The 26,960-nt window shown below is 37.1% G+C and overlaps 1 protein-coding gene across 3 annotated transcripts in view; it reads left to right on the top strand.

Moving 5' to 3' along the window:
- SEPTIN7 (septin 7) overlaps positions 1–26,960 on the top strand; it is an 80,663-nt gene that overhangs the window by 14,366 nt on the left and 39,337 nt on the right. For 2 of the 3 annotated variants that reach the window (XM_040590201.1, XM_040590204.1), the window contains exons 2-3: positions 2,155–2,159; positions 4,993–5,095. In XM_040590201.1, the coding sequence (XP_040446135.1) occupies positions 2,155–2,159; positions 4,993–5,095 (108 nt within the window). The remainder of the gene's footprint in view (positions 1–2,154; positions 2,160–4,992; positions 5,096–26,960) is intronic. The other variant, XM_040590203.1, reaches the window with a different exon arrangement.

Below are 26,960 nucleotides of genomic sequence, written 5' to 3'. Positions count from 1 at the left end.
GAATGTCTGTTAAAGCTCAGGAGCAAGGTCTTGAGCCTGCATGCAGTTCACAGTATCGTTAGCTCAGTACTCGGAAGTAGTCAAAAAAGCCAACTGCGTGTTGAGAATCAGTACAAGAAATACCACATGATCAGACTGTGGATCTGTGACTGTTTTGTATCTTGGGAACTGTATACAGCTCTAATCCTGGCCTCTACAGAAGAGTACAGAGCTAGAACAGTGTTAAGGAAGAGCAGCACAGATGATCAGAAGCACGAAACTGCTTCTTCTTGATGAAGTATGCTAGATTATTAAGGCTATTTTCCAGCACAGGTAGCACTGTGCAGCAATTAAGCTAAAAGGTGGTGATTTTCAAATTATGAAGTTCTCCCTTTAACAGCATACAGGTAATCAGAGGGAGTCCCTGCTACAGGGGCTTTTGTAGATGCTCTGTTTACATGACGCTAAAAAGAGTGTATGAGTACATGAAAAAGTAATCGGTCAAATGCTGTTTAAGTGGGAAGATATCCCCATCTTAACAAATGCTTGAGAGGTAGCTTTTTGGTGGCTACAGAGGTGTTTAGTAAAATACTGCTGTCTGTTTACTCAGTTCTTTGTGCTACCTTAGGTATATGGGTTTTGGCTACTGTTGAAGGCAGGATATTGGGTCTGACCTGTGTGGCTGTTCTCACTGGAATATGGCTTTAAAGCAGCACTGTTTAATAATACTGCTTTTGTCTAGGGAACCAGGCCCTCCTGTGCACTTGGTGAACTGATGTCTGTGCTTGACAATGCTACCTTGTTTCAAAGTTCAAAGTAGTGATGTGCAACATGATAAATTATAGTAATATAGTGCTTAAGGTGGTTGATATCAAAACCTTTAGGCGTTCATACTGCTGTATTAATCTGTAATATTAGTTGTATTCAGCCTGTACAGCTTGCTCCAGTTCTGCTGCATATGCATCTGTCCTCCTCCCAAAGCTACATGGAACAACTTGTGCCACCTTTCTGCAAGGTGCAGAGAGGGACTGGAGCTCCTTGGCAGTGCTTTGCTTTTTTTGTCCTCTCAGAGTGCAGCAGCGAAGTACCCAACATACTAAATTTTTGTGGCTCTGGACACTGATAGAATATGAGGGAGACTGTAAAAACAGAATGCTCATATCTCATTAGCTAGAAACTGCCACTTTGAACAATGTAAATTTTCTGAATATAGGCTCTGATAGATGTTAGGGGGCAGAAGTATTATTGACTGCTGGCCTAGAACTTGGTATTAAGATTCCCCCCCTTCTATTTTGTATTGGTGTTTTGAAATACTCAAGCATGGGAAGATGTTTAGTGAAAAAAGTAAATTTGAAGGGCCTCTGTGATATGAGTTTGTGGTTATAAAGTATTTCAAGTGCCACATTGGAGAATGAGCATAGGTCTCTTGTCATCCACAGAGTCAGGTGATGCTGAACAGACATCACATTAACTTGTGCCCCCTAATTTATTCTTTATTTTCTGACTGTTCAACTGTTCAGTTATGCCAAAATTTGCAGCAGTGCTCTAATGGTCAGTATTGCAAATGAAGTGAATTGATGCTATTCACTGAAATGTATAAAGTAAGATGGAAATAGAAAATCCTGAGACCCATTTATAATGATGGTGGCTTTGATCTTTGTACCTTTTCTACTCTAAAATAAAAATACTGTGCAGTAGTGTGGTGAAATGAGATTATATGTTCTGGTGAACACCTCTGAAGAAAACAAATACCCTTGAACCTATTACAGGTTCAGATAGTATATGGTAAACAAAAAGCACACTGAGTAACTAGGGTAAAAAGAACTATTAAATAATTACCTGTATTCATCATTAAATGGCATGGAAGTCATGTAGTGTATTATCGTGAAATTAAGCTGTCATATGTATAAAACTAAGGTTACATAAAACACTATATACTAAGCATACTAGGTGGAAAGTATTGTGAGTAACCTTGGTCAAATGTAAGTAACTTTTGGTTTTTTTCCTTTTTCTTCTCTCCTCATGCTGTCCATGTTTCTCTTTCTGGATTGCTGCTGCACTTGTGTGGACTTGTTGCTGCAATGGTTCAAATTCATCATTATACTGGACTACTTCTGGATGTATTCTATTGATACCTTCAATGCTGGAAATGGTGGAAACGTGTTGTTTACAAAGTAGCTGTAAGTATTACTGTGATACAGATGTATTACTATTGTGGAAATAGAAGAATAATTAGGGTTTTAGTAGGTGAACTGAAACTGAGTTTAGATAGCAGCTGGTTGACAATCAGGAATGGATAAAAGGGGAAGCTATTGTAAGTATTAAAATCATGAGATCTCACCTGGCACAACGATCAATATAGTGGAAGTCAATGCTTTAGCAAAAAAAAAAAAGTAACTTCTTTTAAAAGCTCTGGCAGGAATATATGAAACTCAATTCCTAGTTTATTTTGGTCTGTTTAGAGGTAGCAAGTTATGAACAAATGCAGCCGCTTAAAAATCAGTATTTTGAAAGCTTCAATTTTAATTGGTGTTGGTACACCAGCATTCTGAATCTGGCATCTGACTTAAGCTTTTTAAAAGGCTCTTTGCTGTGGAGTATAAATGCTGACATTAAATAGAGCGTTAAAACCAAGTGTGACACTTCATACATCTTTCTGGTTCATAGCATTTGTATTTAATTATCTGAAAGTTGGTGTAAATGCTGTAGACTGACAGAGCAAGCAACCCCAAAATTGTCATCAATTTTTGTTTAGCATTTCATACTCAGTGTTTTTAAAGTTCTTAGTAGTAAAACTATTCTAAATGTGGAGCTTAAAATGAAGGGGAAAGGAAATAAAAATAATTTAAAACAAGAATTAAATGTAAACCATTTTTTTAAGCAATAGAAATGTTACCTAGATTTAATGAGGGGGTGAACTGTTTCTGGTAAGCATGACATACATTAAAAGGTATGTAGGCTTTAAAAGATGCATGTAGATGCAAAGTAGAACTATAAGGAGTGTCTGACTATGATTAAATATTTTACATCTGGTAGGATGAATAACAATTGCATATCCTTCATAGTTATTAAGGACCTGCACTGTTAAGGAGCTTTTTAGTATCTTAAAGAGCACTCACTTGCATGTCATACAGTATCTCTGAAGCATTGGCTCTTGCTTAGCGTTTTAGACTGTAATAGATTGTAGCTGTAGTAACTGATTTTTTTTTTTTTAAATTTCATGAAACCTTTCAGATGAAACTATTGTGGCACCAAGGCTTAATTGAAAAAAAAAAAAAGGCATCTTAAAAAAAAAGTTTCTTGATGACACAAGGCAAACATTCCTACATTTAGAGAAGTAGTAACATTTGTTGCATTTTGTGTATTTGAACTTGAAACTATAGCACCTATCTTTAGCTGGCTATCGTTACATGTACCTTTTTCATTCTGTATGAAAGCTTGGAAGGAGAATTAATGCAGTGTGTTATCACTAAATGAGAGCTGATGCTAATTTCCAGTAGTATTAGATCTGTCATTTGCAATGTAGTCCTGTTAAGTCTGGACTTCTCAAACTTACATTTGATGATGGTACTGGTATAATGTGTCTTTGTAGTGGTGTAGCATTGCTTGTTTGCCAAATGAAGAAATCAGTTGTGACTTAAAACAGTCCATTAATTGTGTAGTGCTGTTGGATTGCAAAGAAGCTAGTTCTTCTTGCATTTAATGCTTTAAAAGTGGTAGTGTTTTTTATATCCTTACAATGAATGTTTGCTTTAATAAAAAAAAAAAAAGAAATTCTAGGAGCTGTTACTGTATATAAGTTTATTCTGTCAATTTTAGAAAAATGATCCAAATAAGCATGAGTCTGCTGCATACCGAACTGAAATTAACCATACTTTATTCCATACAGAGAAGCTCTGAGGCAGTAGTGCCTCTAGTAGACGAGGGTGAGGGTGGTTTTTTTTTTAATTTTTTTATTTTGTTAAAATTATTTTTTAGAATTCTTCTATCCTTTTGAAGATAGTCTTAGGGAGGGGAATTTAAACCTGTAGGCAGCACTTCAGCTCTCTGGATGTACGTAACGCTCTTAAGCTCTGAAATTGAGGTAGTATCAAAACATATCCTCTCAACCATGGATGGACATAAAGCCTAAAGGCTGAAATCATTGCTCCATGAAAAACACTACCCTGTGTAGCTTTAAATAGATGGTTGTCTCCAACAGTATTTTCTGATTCTCTAAAAGAAATGAACTATCTTGTGTCATAAGACAATCCTCAGGCCTGGTGTGATATCAAACACATTTCTTGGATTCTACTGGAAGAGTGGTTTAAAAGTAGCATGGCTGATCTGTGGAGGATCACTGGATCTAGTATAGTAAGGAATAGGCATTTTAGGCACCTTCAACACTTTCATTGATGTGGTGAGAAGAACATCTAACATCCAGAATTCTCCTCCCTTTTCATAGTAGGCAATATTTTTAATAACTTCCTCAGTACAAGGCAACTGAAGTTTGGCCTTTATGGACAGTTTGTTGGAAAGCATGCTGCATTAGTGTAGATATAGATTTAACAGTGAAGGCCTCCAATGTGTGACCCAGAAGTAGAGGGGATCAGGTTAGTCCCTGTCATATTGGGGCAGTACCACCACTCCTCTCAGGAGTATAGGAAAGCTACACTTTTACTGCTTGCCTGCATTGTTTCAAATTGGAATCAGAACAAAGTTGATTATATTTTAATCCGTTTGTGCTTGTACACTCTTGGGTTTGCACAGTCACAGTGTGGTACTTGTAGCTGCTCAAAATACTGTTAATGTGGCTAATTTTCTGTGCCAGGTAATAAAAAAATAATAATCTTAGTTATTGCTTCAGTTCGTTGCACTGTCTTTGATGTAGACAGCTTAGGTTGTTGAGAGGTTGGGCATATAGCACCTTTCTACAAATGTGAAAATGAAGTGAACGTTTGAATAACTAAAAAAAAATAGAAGCTAAGAAGTGACAGGCTTTTAACTTTTTTTTTCTAAATATCTTTCCTTTAGCAACAGAAGAACCTTGAAGGATATGTGGGGTTTGCAAATCTTCCAAATCAAGTTTACCGAAAGTCTGTGAAGAGAGGATTTGAATTCACACTCATGGTAGTAGGTAAGTTCCTTTTTTTGTTTTGAATGGTGATCATTAGAAGTATATTGATGTAATTCTTGAAGTTGATGATGATGATGATCTCATGAGAAAACATGGATCTTCTCCCTTTAGACTGGTAAATCTAGAGTGTTTAAAAAGAACATATTGTCTGATACGCAAGTAGATGAAGAGAATAAAGAATGAGAACTGTATAGTTCATACAGTGTAAGAAAAAGGTTTGGTGTGGATCTAGTGAAAATGTGACTTGCAAATACGTAATAGAAGTAATTTGAACTTGGATTTTCATTTGAATAAAGAAATTGAGCTGCTTTTACAGTTAAGTGCAACATGGCAAACTGGGATCCAAAAGTAAAGTTGGAATCTTTCCTTGCACATAACCAGGCAGCAGGATCCTGTATATCCTGCACTTCTGTGGCCACAAAACTGTGCTACAAAATCAAAGCTTTAATTTAAACAAACCTTTCTCGTTTGTATGGTTGCAGAGAAAACCAAATGTAAACACTATGTTCCCTATGGACTACAGAGAATGGGAAATTGTAGTTGGTATGGATGAATAATGCCATGCAGAGTAGGTCATTAAGGCTTCAGTGATGACCCAAATTGTAATCTGTCCTTCTAGGACATCAGATTTCCTTTTTTCTCCTTCTTTTGAGTACTTGTATGATAACAGACAGTTACTAAAGTTGGGTACATTTGTGTGTAACGGATATTTGTATAGTAGATATGTGACCCAGTTTTGACACGCTAATGGTTAAAATATTAAGTGTTTTATAATAGCCAGCTGTCTTTGACGCCTACCTTTATCTTTTGTAATTTGGCTAGTTTGATAACGCTTTGATGTTTTGTCAGCAATACAATGGATACGTTGTGCGGTCATGAACTTGTAGCATGTAACAATAGTACTATTGGTGGAGTTAGAAATCAAGGTCAAATTGCTGAAAAATCATTGTAGATCACTTGAAATTTTCTTTTGATTACAAAGTGAGTTAGAATTTTAAAATTTAAGGGTGGCTTTTTTTCTTTTGGAACTTGATTACATGTTCCTTTTTAATCTAGCATCCAAGTATATAATTTGTTATTTGGTACAAAACAGTTTAGCCTTAAATAAAATTTGGTGTTCCACTATCTGCAGGAAAAAGGGAGGAGATAGGGAGGTAATAGTCTTCATGAAGTATTATTCCAGAACGGAGTATAATTTGTACTTCTGAGTTTCATTCTTGCAAAAAGCAGGTCACTTAAAGCACACGTAGTAGATGTAGTGATGGATTAGAAAGTGGAGAAAGCATGTAAAATTACCTTGGTGTAATTGCACTTAGAAGAACTGCAGAAATTGTGACCATCGAGAAGAGAAGTTGGCCCAAAATCAGATTGAAAATGAGATGTTGATCAGAAAATTTTGTTACTAGTATTACTTTTAATATTTTGGTACTTGAGCAGTAAAACTTACTTGCATGCACATTTGTGCCATTAACTGTAAGTTTACTGGGGGAATTGACAGTAGTTTTCTAAATTAAAAATGCATCTAATTCTTTCCCTCCAACCCCTACTTCAGAAGTGGCTCCATTTCAGCCATTTGGGCAGTGCTCTGTTCTGTAATTTGCTCTTTGAGTTAGGATTTAATAAGATTATTTGAGACTTAGAATGCTAGCGAAGTCTTTTCTGTAAATATAGTTGCTCATTTCCAGGTGTTCTGGTGTTTACATTACATGTAACTAAAGGGTGAAGTGTTTATGAACTACACATACATAAATATAAAAAGATTATGTTAAAAATATACTTTTTATATTTAATGTTTAAGACTCATTAAAAAGTTAACTTTAATAGGAACTGCTGTTTATTTATATTTAGCTGTAATAAGCATTTCAGTGTTTCTATTTAACTGTATTTCTGTTTTAAGTTGTATTGTTTCTTCTGGTAGCATTTATAAACTTTTCTTAAACTGAAGACTGAGATAGCCTTTTGTTTTCCTTATTGATCAGTTGTCATTGGACATTGATTTGTCTTTAAAATTTTCATGGGACAATGAATTTCATATTAATCATATTCTAAAAGGCTAATGAGTAGCTTGTCACGCTGCTTTTGAAATGGCTTGTTTTGTAGAATAAAAACTAAGTGCCTCCTCTGAGGGTAAGACGTGAAGTAGGCAGAAATATGCATTAAACTGAGCTTCATTCTTGATGCTTTCAAAAGATGACATTTAAATAGTAGTTTAAAGCAAGTAATACTACATCTGAAACATTAAAGCTTAACAGTGGGAAAAAATGTCAAGTTTTCCTCTGTAGGCTGCTTCCTTCATAATCTTGTGTAATCTTTTCAAGTACAAGATAGTTGTTGAAACATGTGAGAACCCGACATAAATATTTGGTCTGTTTTGAAATCCAGAGTATTCTCTGTATTTCTCTGCTGTGTAGTTGAGGAAATACCTGCTTAAGTCAGATGCTTAAGAAAAGAAAACTTTCAGAATTTATACTACCATGGTTAGTAACTCGGTTAAAGAAAATCTTAATTGTGAAATTGTAGTTATGTCTGTTTATTAATATAATTACACTTGCTTAAGTAGTGGGTGTGTGTTTTTTGTTTTAGTGTAATGAGGTATGGAACAAACACAGTTGCTTTTCAGTGTGTCTTTTTTTCTAAATACTGAATCAGGAAATCCCTCTTTTGTTCTTGTATTGAAATTGTGCTGGTAAAATGTGGTTTGAACCAACACCCAAGTAGATGCAAAGTCGTAAGTTTTAAATTCTTTTCTCCTATAGGCTTTATGCACTTAATTATTTTGGGATGGCTTTTCCTAGAGCTGTATACTTTAAGGTGTTTGAGTTTCATGAGCCTTAGTAGGGTTTGGACTCTTAAATATTATTTACTTTTTTTTTTTAATAAAATAGTCTGATTTGCAAAGTGCCGAACACTTACAGTCAAGTGACTTTCCAGGGGACCTTGCTACATAGTTCCTATTTCTTGAGCAACTGTTCAGTAGCTTTGACTGCAGAAGCTGTTTTGAAACTTCTCCTGTAGTAAATTGTCTGTTTGTTTTCTAATTGATGCTTTAGCCTTGTAGTTCACCTTTAGAGTACAATTTAAAGGAAAATGTCATGCAGTATTGTCATAGTGTTTCATTTGTAATTATATGCACACTCAAATGTTTTGGTTTAAACATGGCTTTTTGGTTTGGATGGAAAGGGCTGTATTTTGCAAGACTTGAAGTTATGTTAAAGGAAAAGCACACTCTGATTTTAAAATGCTTTTATTATTCACTGAAGAGAACGTGGACTGTTTTTAATACTGGTATCTTCTGGCGGCAGATCGTGTTCTGATTGGAATGACACGTTTCACTTTCTGGGGCAGTTTGTTTATCAAGCCAACCAGTGGTACCAAGAGCCTCAGATGCTCACAGCTACTTGTTCTTTGCTAGTCTGATATCCTCCCCCCTAATTTTAAACCCAGGAACAAAATTCTTAAGCATGTGGCAGGATAGGAAGAATAATTAAGTGAAAAATAACCTGTGGATGGGCAGTACAATTTAGTAGGAACTCTTTAGGGGTGTTCTCAGTTCTTGTTGACCTGCTGTGATTTGAAATTCTCTTAATTAAGGTTTCTGTAGTGTCCCTGCTACCGCAGTATCTGGGTATGTGTTTGGCCTTTGGTGTGACCTTCATACTTGGCTTCTTAGGATCAGTGAAGTAAAAAAAAACTACTGGAGGGAAAAAAAAAGTGAGTTTTGACCTTTCCAGTCAGTTCTTAGCTTCCCTGTCCTATATTGTTGCATTATCAGTTCTGGAGCTTTTTCTTGTGTATACAGTCAAGGCTGTATGCTGGCATATTTTTTTTGGGGGGGGGGGGGGGGGGGGGGGGGGGCGGAAGAGGCAAGCATATTATGGAAAAGAACTAGCAAAGCCTATTTTATTTCTTGAGTGAGCCCTGCTCCTTTTCCCTGGTAACTTCACTTCTTCAAAATACCTCAGTTTTTCCAATTCTGTCATGGTCTGAAAACTGTCATGTGTTTTGTGCGACGACCTTGGCTGCAGTCCATTTCCAGGCTGCCTGCCTGGCTGGCACTGTGGTGCCAGGGAGCTAGGGCCAGGCTAGGCAGCGCTCTTCCAGTTCCCAGGGTGCTCTTTCCATAAAGAACAGTAGCAGTCTGGAATCAGCTGTTGGGTGGCAGATTACTCCCTTAGGAAACTAGACCTGAAAAAATAAAGATTTTAACTTGCAGATGTTCTGTTGACAGGATTATCGGGTTTCAGTGAAGGACAGAAATAAGAAAAGTACTTTGAAGAATTTTGCAATGTTAAAAAAAAATAAATAAATTACTGCCTTTCCTGTACTGGTTCTGCAGATACATGTTCCAGCGGTGATGTCTACAGAGTGTTAAAATTGATAGCTTAATACTTGCATGTACCTGATGAGGATGCCAAAGCAAAATATGTTGAATTTAGGAGAATTGGCAGAGATAAAAATGAAAGAAATAGAAAACTGGTGGAACTCTGAATGGAGCCAGGGTATTCCTAGAGATGATGCATTCCTCTGGAGTAGTCTCTGTTGATGGAGTAATGCCTCACCAATAGCGTATCACTCCTTTTTGTACAAAAAAGTTGATAAAGGTTTTTTGAGAAGGCAGTCTAGATGAACTCTGAAGATCTTTCTGTGGAAAAGAAGCGAGTATCTCTTCAAGATGTGAAAGTTCAGTGATCTGACAGTGAGTTTACTAGCCAGCAATGCATGATTTTCTACTGAGTTACTTTCAGGTCAGAGCTTGAAGCATAGATTCATGTGACTACTTAGTTTCAATTAAAAGGTCTTCTCTCTTACTTCTTTGTTGGTTGTATGAGTGTTGTTCCCCGCCCCCCTTTCTTTTGTAATGCAGTGAAATACTTTGCAGCCTGCTTGCTCTTCTTGTCTCTTTTGTGGTACTTTCCTGTGCCTTTTTCTAGTGCTGGGGAAAGAAACCTGCAGGAGGTCTGAAACCTGAAGGAGGAAAAGAACCTTTTTTACAGTGTATTATTACGGAAACTGAAGTGTCTGGGAAAGTCAGTTTATGTACCTATTTGAGCTTATCTAGAAACCATTGCTCTTCAAATACTTTCACAAGTTGCTCATAAGTCTAGTGATTTTTAATCACCCAATATGAAGAAACAAATTTTTTGATCTTAATTTTTGTTAAGCTGGTTTTAAACATTACCCTTGCTGTGCAGTAGCTCAGACTTGTACTGAATGATGCTTAAAGACTCCAGTGGTGGCCAGAACTGAAGCTGGTATTTAAAATGATTGCTCTTTAATTCTCAATTATTTTTATTCCACCCTTCCACCCACCCCCCCACCCCCCCACCCCCCCTATAGCATTTATTGGAATTGTAGTGCTTACTGGACAACTTCTAAAGAGCCTTTGGGTTTTTATTTTCTTTATTAAATGCAGAGCTTCTTGAGTAGATACCATACTGAAGTTGGTTTTCATGTTATCTCTTCCTAGATGCTTGCTGTCATACAAATCTTGAATTCTGACAACTAACCTTGATTACTAAGTCTTATTATATTAAAATATTGTTTTGAAGAATTAGGGAAAGGTTTTGTAAAGCTTTAGCGGTTGTATTTAAACTGAACTTTTTCTTGTGTGGCAGCATTTTGGTCAGAGCCTAATTTCTTTATTAAAATTCTTTGTTTCCTGACAAAGGTTTTTGAGGGAAGAAACTTCTCCTGAAGTGTGTGGATGTGAACCCATAATTTGGCAAAAATCTGCCTGTAGCCTAATTGGCTTTTATTTCTTTAAACAAGTGTTGATTGTTGGAAATGTGTTGTGGGTTTTTTTTTTATTTCATATATAATTTCCTCATCAGTCTCATAAAAAACTGTATTAATTTTTACTTCTATCTGTATTTAAAATGGTGTCTCTAATAGATAAATTTAGGGAGTATAATGGAAACAATCTAATGAGATACAGTGTTCTTTCTGGTGTTTTGTTTTGTTTGTTTTTTTAAGCTTTGTGGAGTTTTTCAGTACTTTCCTACATAATTAATCCTGTCATGGTATTGCTTATCTTCAGGCTAGTTGTAACTTTTGCTGTGTTTCTCACTATGTAAATATTTTTGCTCTGGGTGGTTTTTCTTATCCTATCTTACCAGTTTTTCATTTTATTTCTGAATCAAAATGTCCTTGCTGATTTTACACATCTGAATATGCACACACATATACACAAACGCACAGTTACTCTGTTGGTATTTCATACATTACGGTATGCTTGTTCATTGTGGTGAGGTCAGCATGAGAACCTGGTCCTTGCCCTGTTGGTCATGTGTTTGTAGATTGCAGTTTAACTGAAATGAATGAATCTCATTTTTTATATTAGAGTAAGAATAATTAGTCGCGGCATGATATTCTAGTTACGCTTTTGTAGATGTTCACATGCAATGATGTTTAATATGTGAACTTAAACACATCTTACAGAAGGTACCTAAGTGATGGATACTTCTTAAATCAGTTATCAGATGGCAGCACTTACTTTGATTATACCCTCAAAAGTCAACAGATTGTCCTGAGCTGTCATGGTGCATTGTTAAGGTGTGAGCTGAATGTTGCACATCTTGTAAGTAATGACCTGTTACAAGTACACCCCTACAGTTTCCAGTTCCTTAGCCCTGGATAATCGGGTGCCAGTAGGACTGGTTTTGGGCCATCTTTGCTATGAGCACGGAGCGAGATTCAAAGTAGAAGTCAGGTTTTTGTGTAGATAAATATGCTGTATGAGTTGAAAACAGCTGCTTTCTTCCTGTTGGCTGAAAACGTTAGGCTTGCCTGCTGTATCAAGAAATGTGAACAGTTTCTTGAATGAATAGGTTAATGTTGTAACCAAAGTGATATTCTTGGATGGAGTATTTGTGGTCTAAATATCCAATTGTAGTAAAGCCACTGTGACCCATTAAACCTGATTCTTCTGATTCACTATGTGTGTTTTTCCCTCTGGCTGATTTTGCAGTAGTCAGTTCAGATCTTCACTGTGAATCTATTTGAAGCTGTTACATTTTGTTCCTTTTCCCAGTGTTTTTATGTAGTGTGGCTATTGCATACAACTCTCATTTTGGGTTTTGGCTGTTTTTCTGTTGGGGTTTTTGGATGTTTTTATGTTGGGCACATTTACTGACAAACTAGACTTTATACCATACTCTTGTCTAGAATTTCTTTTACTAAAGAGAATGAACATCTTCTAAGATGATTTTCTCACTTCTGTTCTGGTGTGGCAGTCTGGGATTTTTTTTTTACAGTAATTTACCATAATATAATACTTCAGGCATAGAATATTTAGACTTACCAGTAGTTGGAGTGAGGCTGCTGAAGTTATTTCATCAAATGAGTTTCTCTATTTGAGTTTTGTCGGCCTTCTTTCATCCTAGTTTTTCGGTGTGAGTAGTTTTGTTACACATGCCGAAAGCACAAATGTAACAAATCTTACACCCTACTTTGGAACAGTGCTAAGTTTCTGTCAGTGTTGATATCAGCTTTATTAAGTGTGTAATGATGCCATTCAATGTAGTTCCTTCCCTCTAAGCTTGGTGTGAAAGTTTTTTTTGAGGGTTCTGACCTCCTAATTTCACAACCAGTTCTGTCTGTGTATCACTGAAGTTTTGACTTCCGTCATTGAGGCTTTAAGCCAGAAATTACACTGACATAACCGAAACTACAGGTGTGTCAAAGCTAATGCAAAGTGCATCACTGATACTTCTGTTCATGAAACTTCTGCTGTGAAGGCTAAACAAATGTTTTTCAGGAGGTAGATGATTCTCCAGAAGGGCAGAAATGGGCTGTGATTTAAGGGAATTAAACTCTTGGCCTTCCGCAGAATGAGCAGCAGTGCATCAGAAGGACACAAATGTGTGATGGATAAGGACAGCAAGTATCAGTTTTAACAGCATCTGGCTCTGGTATTTTACTGTTTGGGATGTGTGAAGTGGTGCTGCTTTTCACATAAGGTGACAGCTTGCTTATTTAGAAAGAATCTGAAGCATTCTCAGTGATATCTCTAACTGCAAACAGCAATGCTTTTTGAAATAGCAGTTTTGCAGTTTGAAGTCATTGTTAAATTTTGAATTTATGAGCTAATTCTTAATCTTGTTTCATTTTCTGTTGCTAAGTCGGTGAAAAAATTGTGATTCAGTGGTCTGAAAGCAGTTGTGGGATGTCTGTGAAGCACTTTGCAGTACAGGCTTCTGAGCATTGTGTTAAAATGAACAACTGTGAAACAAACCACTGCTGAAAAATACAATTGTCACATAAGCAGTGGGTGGCACCTGATAAATGACATGGTGCAACAAAGGGGATTCATTGCACACATGCATTGATTATTATTACTGCCTTGATTCACATTGCCCATGTCGTCTGTCTTTCAAGATAGAAATGCTATACTTTGTTTTCAAAAGCATGGTAAGGGACCACATGTTTTAGAAGCAAGGGACATTGACCTTCAGTTTGTACCAGTGTTTTGGAACTTGCCGTCCTTGATTTATTCTCATAGACCTGTATTTTTTTTTTTTACCTTAAATATTACTTGCCAGTGAGATAACAAAATGTTATGTTGTTCTACCGTGACGGAAATGCCAGTTATCGAGGCTCTGGTTGTTGCCAGTCAGACCAACAGTTCACAAAATCAAAAGCATTTTAAACTATTGCACCTAACGTAAGTGGATTTGTGTTCTTTTGGAATAATCTGTTTCTTTTGTTACAAATGAGGTGTTCTCGGGAATATTCTGAAGTTGTCTCATGAAAGATCTGAATGGCTCACCTGTGATACAGTATTCTGGTAAAGAGCTAGTTGGATCTTTCATTTGTAAATATCTCTGCAAACTCTTATCACGTAAATCTGCAAAACATTTACTTTTTATCTATATACTGTGATCCATTAATTTGCCTTCACATATACATGGATTTTCTAATGAGGAGATACTGTTCTGTCCCACGCTGCAGAGTTAAAAGGGAGCTCTAGGTTTTCTGAGACTAAACTTCTTATGTTTTATTGTGAAAGTCAGCAATTCTCTTTTACGATCTGTTCTTCCTTGGTTTAAGCTATGAGAAAGTTTATTGTCAGTTTCCAGTTATTTTTGCTTCACTGTTTTCCTTATTAGCTATTTACATCTGCCTTGGTGAAGGGGGGGTTGTTTGTTTTCTGTTTTTCACCCCAGAAAATACTTTAAGTGACAAGTGGCACACTCTGTCAGAGGCCTTTGAGCAATTAATGTAATACCCTGAAGTAAAAATACCCTTGTCTTCACATAGGATGGCACAGGTAAACAACAGAAGGAGCTCTTTAAAAGACCTAAAGACAAGCTTGACTCTGAACATCAGTTGTCTTGGGTAACATGTGATGGTGTTTTGCTTAGTGACCTGTGGAGAGGTTAGCAAGATAAAATAGTCTTCCAGTTTCACTTGTAATTATTTTTAGGGGGATTTCCCTTCTGAACTTTTTACGGTTTGGTCACCAGAATTTTAATCTTGTATCTCCAGACTTCTGGCAAAAGACTCAGGGAATGTAGAACCCTTTGGGATGGTTGCACAGGTTTGTGCTAACCATTCTTCTGTGCTCCCAGCAACAGAACTGAAGTTGTGGAAAGAAATTAGATCATCTCTTTGCAGACATTTAGTGTACGGCCACTCCTTGCTCTGAAAATGCCAAAGGCAATTTGGTTAGTATGAGTCTTTTTGATGCAGAAAGAAATAGTGTTAAACAAAATCTTAACTCCCTTGTTTCCATGTACTCTGAAGCTTGTGTGAGGGAACGTTAGGGGTTGTGTGAGGGGTTAGCCTGAGCAGGACAAGTGAAGCCTCTTGTCCCACATGCCGAGTATTTGTGGCCCTACTACTTTTCTTGTGTCCTACAGCACTACTATTTGTAGCCCGTTGATTGACTTTAGTGAAACCTTAGTGAAGTCAGACCTTGAAGAGTGCAATCTTGCCTGCTACACCAAATCCCCTCCTGTAGGGAGAATACTGACTGTGTCAATAAAAATAGCATTTTACGTTCACTTATTCTGTAAAATTGTGCTGGAATGTCTCCATTTTTATTCTTTTATGGTCAAGGGTGCTTTCAGTACATAAAATTATTTGAATTATTATTTCAAAGGTACATTTTGTCTCCTGCTTCCTGAATAACTGAAGCTAAAAATCAAAACCAATTACTACTGCAGGGAAATGTCTTCTACCAGTGATTTTGCAGAATCAATACCTGCTTCTGCTACAAAAGAGGTAGAGCTTAATCCAATAATGCATATTACTTTTTAATTCACTTAACAGACTAACACAGTCTAGTGGTTGGAAGACTAAATCCATGTACATTTCTTACGAGGAAATAAACACTATTTCTGAAATGCAGTTCTTGCTCTTTTTAAGCACGTGACATTTCAGTCCTTTTAGCTGCTGTAATTATCAAACATTTCTAGTGACTGAATGAAAAGAAATGAGTTGAGACTTGCATGATTAAGTCAGATTTTATAGCCTTAAGTATTCCGTGAATTGAAACAATTTGGCTTGAATTTTCACAGCTATTTCAGTCTATACAACAAATAACAGGATGTGATTTTTATGCGCTGTTAAACTATGGTTTGAACTGAGGGCAATGTCCAAATTTTTATTTGACTGTGAATTTATCTAGTTTGGTTGATTTTATGTCAAATGGCAAGCATTCAGATAACGGAATAAAATAAAACTGACTCAGAGGAAGTATTTTATGAACATTGCAGATACTTGGACTGTGTGAGGTTCTACTCAAAAAACAGCTGCTGCTTTAAGTAACAACAAAAGCATTTATTCCACAACTAATTGCAAAACGTTTTGGTACAGCTTTCTAATTGGAAAGAAGTTGAGACCTACAAGTTCAAAATGTCAACGGTACTATGTGATCAACAGACAACCTTCTAGGGAGTGTGTGTGTGTGTGTGTATATATATATATATATAATCTTCTTGTCCCTCAGTTTTGGAACTCTTCTGAAGTTTCCTATCTGTCTTTTTGCTAAAAAACTGATTTTCTTTTGGGGCACAGTGTAGAATGCTGTAATTGTATTTTCTAATGCCTATTAAATTGTGTTGTGTGGTTGACTGAGACCAGGCAAGGATACAGACAGCAGGATAAGTAGAAAATACAGGAAGTTTGGAGGATCGGCATAATGACAGTAGCTCAAATTATGTCATGGTATTAATTTGTGGAAAGCAGGTAAGGATGAGTGAAGAGGTCTCCAGTTGCACGCCTTCCTGCAATTTCTTGATTGTGCATCTGTAGAGCTCTTTGAAAAGGCTTCAGGGTAGCCTTCCTGCTAATAAATGTTAAGCAGTTTCTTGTTCAGGGTTTGTGAGTAGCTGAGGTCGGTGCCTTTGGTTTTTGAGAAATTTTGAGTTTAATAGCATCAGGGCCTGACTGTAGATGATGCTTGCTTTCTTGTTTACTATTTGCAACTTCTCACAAGCACATGTCATTAAAAGGTCAAAATAAAGATCTCTATCAAGTAGCACCATAAACTTTGGGACATTAAATGGTATTTCAAGGAAGTTCACTGCTTGCTTCCATGCCTTTTTTACAGTATCATGCTATTTTTAGTTTATAACACTTTATAAACTGTTAGTTATAATAACAGTTCAGGTTAGATGAAATCTCCAAGTCATCTGGTCCACCCCTGTTCGAAGCACTTCCATGTGCTTTTTCTTGGGCATCTGCTTTTGTCTTCTGTCAGGAGGAGGATACTGAGTTGAATGAAATAAGCTAGGTCCCATTTTGAAGTCACAGTTGATAACCTGTTTGAGTGTTTCAGGAAGGTGCAGGTATGCAGCATTTAGTCAGACCCAAGGTTTTAGGTTCTGTACATAGCTTTTATTGCAAAGGCTTATTGAATTCTTTTTAAATGTTAGGGAGCAGTTATGTTCATGCTGAAAGAGCAGTTGTGCTTCAGGCAAGATTTTTCTTATTTTTCCATGTCCTTGGGGTCATACCTGATAGTGCAGTTTTCTGAAAGGTCTTTTATATGTTAGCTATGGCTACGTAATATCTGGGGAAGCAGTGTAGGTTTTAACTGGAGGAAGGCAAGGAAAAGCAAAATTCTGTGTTTGTGTACAATGTCAGTTCATTTTTCCTATAGGTTATTTTATTGCTGTACACCACTGTTTGGAAAGCAGAGGGTCAAATCCAGCAGGACTGTCCTGCTGATGTTCACTGCACAGTTGTTTTTTGATACTGTAGGTTTGGTAGAGCATATTGCATGCATGTGCCTTATTGAGTAAATTATTGTATACAGTGGTCTGATATCTGTTGCATTCTTGAACTCCTGATGAAACATAGGATCTTCAGTCTGGTTATTAAATATATTAAAAATGTTTCTGTCAAATCAGTTTGTGACGTTAACTTGATAATCCAGGTGTTTGCAGAGATAGACAATATCATAATCTAGAGATCATTGTGCTGCATAGGAGTCTTTACCATTCAGCTTTCTCATTTTACCATTTAGGTGGTTTCATATGTCCTCAAAAACTACCAAAATGCTTTTATATCATTTCAACCTGAAGGAGAGTTCAGGAAGATGGAAGACATTGTTGAGAGTTTGAGAGGACTCTGAAATTTTTGTGAATCCAGTGCCCTTTAGAATTAGTCTCTGGCTAAATTTGTGCTTTGCAGTTGCTAATCAGGTGAAGTTAGGCCATTTTCAGTTTCTCATTAACCAGACACTGTGAATATTTTATTAAAAGGTAGGTTTTTAACCAAGATTAAATAGGGTTGCCTCATATAGAAACTAGTGTTCAATTAAATTGCATATGACTGTTCTTATTTGAATGACACTAATTTGAATATGCAGTGTGAAAATCTTTGATGTATGTCTTTTTTGAATAAACTGTTATAGAAAAGATCATACAATTAGTTAGTAAAACTGTAATTGATTACCTTATTCCTTTAGCATTTTAAAACTGATATGTTACTGCATCATTTTTTGTGCCATTAGAAGGCAGGACAAGAAAGGCTTCCCTGTTACTAGTAAGTAAGATGAGCTGATGGAAGATGCAGACAATTTTTTTTTCTGCTTGTTCTGGTAAGGTTATGTTTATCAACATTGGTTTTTTAGCAGTTTCCTTAACTGACTGCTGCTGTTAGCTTTTTTTTTTAAATAAATAAATAAAAATCAATTTAATGAATGTTGAATGTGATTAAAACATAAATAATTTTTTATTACAATGAAATAATAGTAATTGAAAAGCCCAACAGCCATGCTTCACTAAAGATGTTGTGTTCTTTACCTGTTTGCATGTTTCCAATTGATTTAATTTAGATACATCTTTCTAAGGTTAGGCTATCTTTGGCTTGCCAAATGCAAAAATAAGCACTAAGGTTAGGGCTCTAGCCTCAGTAAAGATGAATCTTTACTGACTGCATTTTGTGGTTTTGGGGAGGTATTTCATAACTTGTTCTTATGTGCTGTTCATATTCATGCTTTATGGAATGCTTCTCTTGAAGTCATCTTCTCTTCCGAGGTAAGTGGTTAAAGGCTTAATCTGCATTTTTGTCTGTATCCTTGTCTGTAAAACTTAAAATTCTTCAGAACCACCTTCCCTATCTAATCAAGTGGTGGAATTTTTTTGGTTTTGTTTTTTATTTTGTAGGTTTTTAATAAGGAGGAGAAAGCTGCTTGCTAATTGTCCTGTTACTGAGAACTAGACCTTTGCAGTTATACTAGAGGTGTCAGTACTTCTAGAAAAAGCATCACACCTTACAAACTTTGTTTTCATCAGGTAGACACGTTGTTCTAACAACACCCACTGTCAATGTACTTTAGATGAAGCTCGAGGCTGGCCTGTATTGGATAAGAATTTGAAAGCCTGTAGTACTTTTAATGCTACAGAAGAGATAGAAGATTTAACTGACACAGAAATGTTGCAGACTGTGGTATCTTTTAGAGTGGTAGGTGTATATGCCAGATCTATGTTGGCAGTAATTACTGTATATTTTCTTTTCTGAGAATTTCCCTATGAAGTTTCTATCTTTTTAAAATACCTGTTTTTCATATAAGATATTTCTGGTTCACATGCTAATACTGACAGTATTGTTTGAGTGACGTGAGCACCTCAGTGTTACCTATTTATTATGAAGAGGCATAAATATGCAGCTTCTCTTACTTGTAATGAACTGCAGTCTCAATTTGCTGTGTAAGATTCCCCCCTGCCCCCCTTGGCTTTTAATAGAAAGCCTCTTCATAGCTGAAGTTTTATGGTAGGTTTTGTTACATATAGAGCAAAAGGATTTAAAAACTCAGATGGGTTTTCTTGATACAGTAAGAAGCTTTTAAATGAGGTGTCTTTTTAGAAAAACAAACCAGAAATAAACAACTGAGAAATTCGTACTTTTCAGCAAAGATGACTAAGATAACTAAAAAGGCTATCTTTGTTTCTGTGGATGATTGCTTAGGATTTTTTAGTTAAATTTTGCCACGATTATGTTTATGCTTCTGAGAATGGAAGATCAAGGGCAACATCTTACATGCCTTTCTACATGTTTTGTTCAAGCTGCTGTGTCATAGTAGTACTGGTGAGTATATTTAGCATCCTTTCATGTCCAGTAAATTGTAGAGATCTCTTTTCTGATATTTCTGGCTAGAGATATTTTTTGTTGATGTACTTCAGACCTTTTCCAGAAGGCTCTTTTATTACTTACTGTTCAAAACCATCTTTGGCTGTTTCCACATATTCTAACAAAAATGACTGCATATGTCAAAACATATGTATAGCTTCAGCGTTACCTGCTTCTGGAAGCAAGTAAAAGCTGTGGTTCTTGAAGCTATTCTGGGAGAAAGTGAGGACTTGATAGGCTGGGTGCAAAGGTGGGAAAGTATGGAAAGGGAATGTGAAAGCAGAAGTCAAAGGAAACTTCTTGCATTGCTGCTTAGCCTTGAGATGTAAATTTTTATTTGCAAAAGTAATTAGTAATTGAATTCTCATGGATAAAAAGGTGGAAAAATGCAACTGGGGGAGATACTTCTCATACGTGCTGCCCTCTCAGTTCAAATCCAACGGTTCTGATTTGGCAGTGGGTGCTGCTCGAGGAGTGAAAACCACATTGCTGGCTGGTGATAGAGTAGGCAGGGACAGCAGAGAGCTGTGGTTCATGGTGAAGTTTCCTTTGTCAGATCTGCTAACAAATGTGAATTTCTGTTCAGCCTCTTGCAGTATGCTACGAGAGTGTCAGACGGTACCCCACTACCCACAAGGATTTCTCTTAACTCAAACCTGCAGAATACCACAGCTTTTTGTCATCTTTCTTTGAGGTGACTGGAGTCTTTGTGAACAAGGGTAAGAAGACACATTGGAATTTGAGTGAGGTAGAGGTGGTAAACTGTGTTTCCCTGAAAGGTTAGGGTAAATGAGTTGCCACTTAACAGAGTTTATTACAAAGCAGATGTGTTAGAGAAGGCTTGTTTGGCTGTCTTGAGTTGTGTGGGTACTGTGCCTGGGACAGTGTGCATAAGCACTGTTCAGAATGAATGCAGTTGCTGATGTTGCACTTAAACTTTTTGGAATTGGTCTGAATGTTGTATCATGGGGCTTTTCTTCATACCTCTTTCATCAGAAGCTTTTTTGCTGGTTACATGTGAGCTCATTGGGTGTTTCCTCTTGAAGGCTTAAATGTGTTTTTGTCCTGCCCTTTCTGTCATCAAAGTATCACTAAATACATTCGGTAATCTATTTGGTAATCCTCTTTCTTCATTCCCCTCCCTCCCCCCCGACTTAAATGATTCATGTCTAACAGAGACAGGCACCTTAAAGGTTAAGTGCAGGATTGGCTGGTGCATGGATGTGGTGGTTTGTTTGTTCATGGTCCAAATCATGTCATGGATCTGTTGACTACTGCCGTTCTGAAGGGTTTTCTCACTTTTTGCCTTGCAGCTTGTTGAGAAGCTGGGTCAGTTTACTGGCTTCAAAGAAGGGTGTTTGGCATTACACTTTAATCTGAAGTCTCCATCTAGAATTATAGATCATAGTTATGTCAGCTACAGCCAGAATAGCAGATCATACTGTTTTTAATTTGAGTCCAGTATGGCTGAAAAGAATGCAAAGGAATACACAGGAGGTATTCAGTATGGGAATATGGATTTTATATTTTTTTGATAAACAAAACCTGCATATAGAAATTGTGGTTCTGTGGTTTTGGCTAGGTTTTTTTTTTTTTTTTGAGAGTCTGCAAAGTAGCAAAGAAAACTTTGAACACACATATGTGAGTTCCCAACAAAGTAAAGTTTCGCTAAAATGCAGGACGAATTTACCTTTTTTTAATTTGCATATTTATGTTGTTTTGTAACGCTGTTTTTGAAAGGTGGTGTGGAGTATTTTGGTTTGTTTGTTTTTTACTGTATCTGTAATGTTCCCTGTTGGGCACATTTGAGTTTATGCATAGTGATGACTTGTACCATGGTGATAATTTAACTACTCAGGCTTGTCAAAACTACTCTAGCCTGCCTTTCAGAACAGGCTTCTTAGTATCTTGGTTGTAAGCCTGCTAATTAGTAGTTAGTACCGGTCATAAATCAAAACTAAGCACTGTTTGTGTATGCTGTGAACAGGATGAATTAATAGAGCTTTCTGTCTTATATGCATGTTTTCCTTGGCAGTTTTTGTTTGAGGGTTTATGAAATATAGTAGTTTAATGTTGATCCTTCTCAGTTAAATGCACTGACGTTCTGAAATAGTATTTTATCTATGCTTTGGGCCCAGTAGTGCCTTTGGAAAGAAATGAGTGAAAAAGATAAGGACAACTTTAAAGCTGCAGTGGTGTGGGTTTTTTTGGTTTTTTTCAGTAATACTGATTTGTTTTGTATAAGCTTGTATGCAATGAGGTTCTCAAATGTCTTCACATTTTTATGAAGTCTTATGAGATCTGGTGCATAATAACATGTTCCGGGTAGGAGTAGGCTTGCTACATACTGTGCTGTGCTTCATGTTCAGAACTGTGAGGACAGAGATTGCATTAAGTTTTCTCCCCTGTTATCCAAAGGTGCTAAATTAATTTTCTTACAAGACATTCATATATACTTGCCAAAATACTACTCAAAATAATCTAACCATGTTCTGTAGCTGTAGCATGTAGTCTGAATCAGTGGACTAATGTTAGAGCTGTAAATAAAAAGTATTCAGTGGGTTATGAAATCTCAGAGATTAGGAATGTGGTTGCAAAAATTGCATGTTTTTTTACACAGGCTATTTCAGGCTTGTTTTCTTGAGTGGTATTCCTGAATAGAAGGTTAAGAGAACTAATTTTTAGTCACTCTTTGATAGTGGAGTCAACGGGTTGTTCCCGATAATTATATTTCATTTCCAGGGCACCAGTGTTGTTACAATTTTCAGCTTTGGCTCTGGAAGGGCACTATTCTGCTTAGATCCTGCTGCCTTGCTTGGCAAACCACCACCATGTTTTGGTGGGGTCATCAAAAGCGGCTCTTGACTCGGTGGGGGCTGCCTTAGGTAGTGTGAGGGGATGAGGACTAGAAAGTGCTGTTCTCCTGTAAGTGAAACAGTGCTTCTGCACCTGAAGGGAAAAGGAGGACACAGGCCAACAGCAAGGCTCTGTGTAAGGAAGCTGGTGTCCAAATGCATTAATACAGATGTATATGAAATATAGGGAAAAAACAGTTTAGGGTGTGTTCCTCTTTTGCTTGAGTAAAAGCTTACTTCCTCACTGCCATCCCTGGGTGTGGGAAGACAGACCCTTAAGTTTTGAGGAAAGGGAAAAAGGGAGGTTTGTTTCCTTTCTGGATTGAATATGAATTGTACCCATATAATTGGATAGTTTATCTAGCGAAAAGCTTTCCAATAACTAAGGCCAGCAGCGATCACATGAAAGAGCCCCTTGAGACTGGGGAAGTATTCTGCATTCACGTTTTAAAATCAGTGCTTTTATAGTCTAACTCCAGATTATAGATGTCTGTGTAAAGTAGTGGTGCTGTTTTTTCCCCATACCTTTTGTCTGGCACCAGAGCACTACTTCTTCCTTATGGGTGGAAGACATAGTGCTCATGCTGCCAGTTGTGAGATCCCTTTTACTCCACCATCTGACTAGATGACACTGGGACCCCTTGAATTTCAAAAGGTGCTTAATGTCCTTAACTATATAGATGCTGTTTCTGCAATATTTTTGTAGGATTGTTGGACTTTCTCTCCCTGGGGGACAATATAAACAAGCCTTTCCTATTCTACAGTTGGTGTTAGTTAGGTGACTGGTTAGCACAAGTCTACTGGCTGTCAGGCTCACTTGTGTTTCTGATGTGGTGAAATGGTGTGCTAGATGATTGTATCTAATGCAGTTCTAGCTCTGACCTTAATTCCATTTTTGAAGTGAATCTCGCAGTCGTTCCTATTTACTGGGCTTTCATTCACATCATAGGGCAGTCTGGCAGAATGTGAACTCTATTTCTTTCAGAAAACACCAGTAAATCAGAAGATTCTGTCAAGGATTACATCTAATACGGTCCATTTGCTACTTAGCATTCAGTCAGGCTGCCTTGAGGCTTTCGCTGAGGATGCTTTTCAGGAAGAGAGGCAAGAGGGCTGAAAGAGGAACCTGCACTGCCTGCCTGGTAGGAAGTGGTGGCTACTGGTGTCTAGAAACCCAAATTTGGTTTTGTCAGTTATGGAGTATCTTATGCATTAAGACTATTTTTCTGAGCATAGCTGTTCCAGTAAAAGCGTAAATGTGGCCTTAGGTGTAGTCAAGTCTTAGTTCCTGTAGTACAGGTTTTTCTGTAAATTTTGCTGTGTTTGGCTTTTCTTGTATGTAGGAAGTATTTCATGTTTTCTGTGAAGTGACGCTGATTTCTTTAAAAGGAGAAAAAAAAAGCAGCAAGGTGTCTAGTAGCGAGTTTTAGAAGCCTGAGTTTTTTTGTGTGTAGAAACTCTGAGAATCCATAAAAGCGCATGGCATATTTAATGTGCAGGCTGTAAGCTGTAACAAATATTTCTAGTTACATCGAATTAGCCAGAGTAGTTCTGACTGCTTTTTATTGATAGGTTGCTTTGTCAACTGTTGCAAACTTGTCAGTGGTAAAAGCTTCAAGCTTGTTCATCTCAGTCCCATAAATGTTGAGGTGTTTGGCATAGACAGGTAGCACTTGAGAATCTGCAGTGGGCTTGCAGTGTTTGCTTTTCCTAATGAGGAAATTAGCAGATAGTTCTGTTTTCTCTTTGATTGATTTTGGGTTTTTAATGATATTTCTCCCTCTCCTGCTGTTTGTTCCCATTTGTGACGTTTGAAGGTGGTCACTTAAGCATGAAGCAGCATGCAGGAACACAGATACGATGTGTCTGTACTGGAACTGAGGGGCTTCCAAACATTGCTGAGTAAAGGCCAATACTTGTAATGATCTTTAAGATTAGGAAATTGATCCTAGCAGCAAAAATAAACCAGTGAAAAACTCTTTAAAATCTAGTCAGTGATAAAGATGTGACCAGGTTTTTTTGTGCTTCTATACAAATGCTGTGAAATCAATGTAGCTCTGAGCAAATCTGACCTGTTTTGAAAACAAATATAATGCTAAAGAGTATCTTGTATCTGCAGTCAGAGGCACTATAGCTCAAACTGGCCTTTTGGTTTCTTCCTGTGCTGCAGACATTACTGTTGTCTGATCAATTCAAAGATCTTAATGTACTCTCTATGGGCTATTTATGTTAAAATAAATAATAGCTTAAAAACTACTTTGGGACTGGAAGAAGCCATCCAGCACGCCTTGTAGTCTCCCTCACTCATGCTAATTAGCCCTTTTAATCATTGCAATGAAGACTTCCAAACTAACAAAACCATGCTCCCCCCCCTGCACCTCCTCCACAAACAAACAAAACCCCCCAAAACTCGGCGTATGTTTTTTGCTGAAATACCTTCAGTAGGCCTGGTACAAGGATTTCAGGAGTGGCTAGTTGAAATACTTCATTATTTAAGAAGTGTTTCAACTTAAATCTCTATTTCATATGCTTTAAATGGCTCCTTTCAGAATCATAGCTAGGTATGTTTTAGGAAAAAAAATTACCCAGAAATATGCAGACTTTATGTCTAGTCCTTCAGGGTTATTTTAAGCAGCAGAAATGACACAGCTTATGGTTGTGATGGGGAGAGCAGAAGCCCTTAGATCTAAGAGAAAAGAATATACATCTTATATTCTTTTTGCAGGGGGCTAGAGGCAGGAGGGTGCTCCTTTTCCAGTAATTAAGATGTTAGCTAATAAAGAAGGTATATTTTTTTTTTTTTACTTTACATGTATAGTTGAGAAAAAAAGTAGAGTGTCCTGATACAAGATTGCAGTGCTGCATCCCCAGTTGAGGGAGTGGGGGATGTTATGAAACATACCACTCTGGTGGTAAAAGTAGCCAGTTACGTCCAATTATGAGTGAGTAAGTCTGTTGGTCATTTCAGTACCTGAATTATCTCTGGAGCAATTTAGGCCTATAATTTAAATGAAGCATTATTAGAGATGAACGGGGATAAAAAAAAATCTTCATGGAAATTTGGAAGGAAAGATGATGTTTTGCAGGGGTGGTAGTGATAACCTTGATCTTTATTTTAGTGTAGATGAATTTGCATAAAACTGCAAAAAGCAGTTAACCTGAAACATATAATGTGAAAAGGGAGTTTGTTGTAGTTGTTCATGTTTATTTTTGGAAGCAATATTCTTGGGAGAGCAGAGGGCTTATTGATGTACTCTGTAACACAGCTCAGTGCAGCAGAGATTTTTGCTGAAGTCTGAATCTTGCCTAAAAACATTTTCCACAGCTTTCTGATTGATTTTGCTGTAGGACTATTTCACTCCAGCATAATTGGATGCTGGGGTGATTAGTACTGCTCTGCTGGTATGATACTCTGTTTAGGGTCCTGTCCTTGCTTTCTCTCTGATTAGGCTGTGTGACTTAAGTGCCTCACTGTTGAGAAGTGTTGTTCAGAAGCAGTGTAGATTTGGGCTGCCAACATAGAGCAACTGTTTTCAGATATAGCTGGCAGTTTATTTTCAATTTTATTCAAACTTCCTTGTACATTTCAAAGACTTTCTAACCTTCTCTTCTCCCAGTTCCCCTCATTCGAACCCCAGGTTTTCTGTTGATTCTGGTGTATGCTTGCATGCTGGTCTACCTTTTGATGAGTATTGATTTTTGATATGTCTTACAGTGCGACATAACTACTGAATCTGCTGGCTTCATGCTTTTCATTCCCTATCGTTTAGGCTGTTTGATTTAGTCCTTCCTTTTTGTGATCGTGACTTGGCTGTTGTCTTGCCTCTACTTCTGAGAACAAAGTTTCTGATAGCACTGTGGATATTCAATCACAAAAACTTGCCCTGTTTTTTTTCATCATAGTAAGTTTGAACAGTAACTGATATTGAAACTATAAAAGTGCCCATTTCATCACCCCACTCCACCAGCTTCTTTTACAAGGATGTTGTACTCACAATGACCTATTTTAACCATAACATTTGGAAACAGATAGGAAGAATCCAGACTTGCATCTTCCTTTTCAAAAATATTAGAATCAATGCAGATTTCTTGGCAGTCACTGCCTTACCCATGGTTCTGTTCTGCAGTTCTTTACCTCATTTGGCTGCTTTTTTTTTCTTTTTTTTTTTTTTCATATCAATACCAGTGGATTACTTCGATATGGCTCTTTTTCCACTGACCAGTTGGATGTGGCAAACTGTCTTTTTCTAGTCCTCCTTTGATCATTTTAGTGTTGGTAGATCTGTAATGTGGCCAGCATAAAGTTACCACTGGAAAATAATGAGAGCTGCTGTCTTCCAAGACTGCTGATTCCTTTGAGAGGTGTCCCTTCGGAACATGGCAAGGACAATTCGCATCACAGATGTTAATGGATAAAACACTGTACAGAA

Source organism: Falco naumanni, chromosome 4 (assembly GCF_017639655.2).
Source record: "Falco naumanni isolate bFalNau1 chromosome 4, bFalNau1.pat, whole genome shotgun sequence".
NCBI classification, from domain to species: domain Eukaryota; kingdom Metazoa; phylum Chordata; class Aves; order Falconiformes; family Falconidae; genus Falco; species Falco naumanni.
Note: the sequence above shows the minus strand (reverse complement) of the source record. Positions and strands in the feature narration are given on the sequence as shown.